General features: G+C 38.4%; 1 protein-coding gene across 1 annotated transcript; it reads left to right on the forward strand.

Moving 5' to 3' along the window:
- Positions 1–377: 377 nt before the first annotated feature.
- Positions 378–2,295, forward strand: LOC109238875 (serine/threonine-protein kinase-like protein At3g51990). The gene has a single exon (XM_019405361.1). The coding sequence runs from the start codon at positions 713–715 to the stop codon at positions 2,192–2,194; it is 1,482 nt and encodes a 493-aa protein (XP_019260906.1). The 5' UTR covers positions 378–712; the 3' UTR covers positions 2,195–2,295.
- Positions 2,296–2,570: the final 275 nt, after the last annotated feature.

The raw sequence follows: 2,570 nt of genomic DNA on the forward strand, positions 1-2,570 counted from the left end.
CCCTGAGGGTGAGAAATCCGAATCGTGACACACGGTAAGAAATATATATCTATAATTTAAATCGTCCAAACATGAATATGGAGATCAAAGTGTGAGTGTGAAATGAGGAGAGCATTTTCCAAAGACGGAAAGTAAAACAAGTTGTAGGCACATTGTCAAAAGATATTTTTGACATTAACATAGTCAAAAGATAATTGAACGAAGTTTGTATCCAGTATAACAAAAGACTTAAGTGACAGTTTGACAATTTTTTAGAACATCAATGGAACTTTAAGTTATCACTTAATATTACTAGTAATATAGTTATGTAAAATTATTTTTAACTGATCTAATTGTATACTATTGCATGAATACATAATTGATGAATTGTTACAAAGAACATGCTTGAAGGACGTATTCAGCAATTCGATATTCTGCCTCTGTTTTTATTTTCAGTTTATTTAAATTTGTAATCTGTATGGGGTTACACATTTCACAAGTTTCCACTCTCATTAAAGCTGTAAAAATAAAAGAAAGAGAAAGATCCGTCCTTTTACCACCGCTTTTTATGTCTTTACGACCACCTCAAACTTTCACCCACTCACTCTTCCCTTCTTCCCTCAGTTATGGCCTCTGCCTTGTCTCTTTTTCCACTACACTATTCTCCTTTTCTCTCCTCGCCAATATTTCTTCATTTTCAGATCCGACATTACAACACTTTTCTAATTAACTTATGGGTTATTTTTCATGCAATGCAGAATCTGCAATTGCCACCTGCGATTCTTACAACTGGCCGAACTTAACAAAAAAGAATCGCACACATAAAAAACCATTCAAAATCAGAGAATTTTCTTACCCTGATCTTCACTCGGCTACCAATGCATTCTCTCAAGACAATCTTCTCGGCAAAGGCAGCCATGGATATGTCTACAAAGCTCATCTTCATCAAAATAAACTCAATACCGTAGCCGTTAAAAAAACCAAACAAACTGAATCGCGTAACAGTTCTGCTAATTCCCCAGCTGAAAATGAGATCGAAATTCTTTCCCGAGTTCACCACCCTAGGCTCGTTAACTTACTAGGTTACGCAGTGGACAACAACCAGAATAAACTAATCGTTGTTGAGTTTATGCCTCATGGGTCTTTATATGAATTACTTCATTCTTCTTCTAAACCTCCTAATTGGGCCCGAAGAGTCCGTTTTGCTCTGCAAATTGCAAAGGGAGTTCATTTTTTGCATTGTTCGAACCCGCCGGTTATTCACAGAGATATAAAATCGTCGAATATTTTAATCGATGGGAATTTCAGTGCTCGTCTTGGTGATTTTGGTTTGTCTTTGAGAGGACATGTGGAAGACGTTATAGTAAAAAGTACGCCGCCGGCGGGAACGTTAGGATATTTGGATCCTGCTTATCTTGCACCGGGCGATCTCAGTACAAAGTCCGATGTTTTTAGCTTTGGGATTTTGGTGCTGGAGATTATCAGTGGTCGGAATGCAATTGATGTCAACTATAGTCCGCCGTCAGTGGTGGATTGGGCGGTGCCTCTGATCAAATCCGGCGAATATGCAGAGATTTGTGACCCGAGAATCGGTTCGCCGGAGGACGATGGTGTTTTACGGCAGCTGGCGGTGGTGGCGGCGCGTTGTGTTAGAAAGACGGCGGGAAAACGGCCAGCGATGGCGGAAGTTGTGGAGTGGTTGAAAATGGTGCATAAACGGATGAGCTCGCCGATATGGAATAACATAGGGCGGCGCGTAGGGCGCGTGAGAGAGTCGACGCGCCTGGTTAATTACGAGCCCCTGGATGATAGTATGGAAATTGTCAAGATCTCGAGAGTAGGAAGTAGAAGAAACAGGAAAGTATCCAATGTGACGAGCGTAGAATTAAGAAGTGTTGTGATTGGTGGAAATAGAAAGCAAGAAATCCAACCCGCTATTAGGTCGAAATCTATTGGTTCTCTTGATGAGATTGAATCTGAACCGTTAGATCTGGCCAACACTAGGAGGAAAGGAGGATTGGCTGTGAAGATGTCTACAGTAAGGTTGAGTAAGTCAAGATCTATGGGCATGATACAAAGTAGTACAAGGTTAATGAACAAGAACAATAGTAGTAATGGGGTTGTGGTAAAGTTTGTAAAGAAACCAAATGGAAAAGAATTAGAGGAGTCTAAATTGCTAGTTAATGTAGGAAAAGAATCCCAAAGGGGAGGGTAATTGATTTCCATTATAAAAATTTTGCTTGTTGTTTTATTCATTTCCTTCTATTTTTAGTTTGTACTTTTTTCTCACCATTAAGATTTCTTGTGTCTTGAGAAGGTCTTTTTTGTTTTGTTTTGTTGGAAGAGAGCTCTTTGATTAAACTCATTTATAACTTGATGAAAGAGAAATTGTGTTTGCTCATGGAATTGAAAATCTAATGTATATTGTTGAGATTACAATAAGCATATGGTGCGAATTAGAGTATACATAGGTCATGAATCAAGTCGCGTTATCTATCGGCAAGAAAATATTCACATGTTTACTATATTAAAAATGGATAAAATCCACACATGAGAGCATGTTTTTTATATCTAATGTAACTACGTAAATA

This window comes from Nicotiana attenuata, unplaced genomic scaffold (assembly GCF_001879085.1).
Source record: "Nicotiana attenuata strain UT unplaced genomic scaffold, NIATTr2, whole genome shotgun sequence".
NCBI lineage: Eukaryota > Viridiplantae > Streptophyta > Magnoliopsida > Solanales > Solanaceae > Nicotiana > Nicotiana attenuata.

Coding starts and splice junctions, on each gene's coding strand:
- LOC109238875 (XM_019405361.1), top strand. CDS start 713: ATGGGTTATTTTTCATGCAATGCAGAATCTGCAATTGCCACCTGCGAT.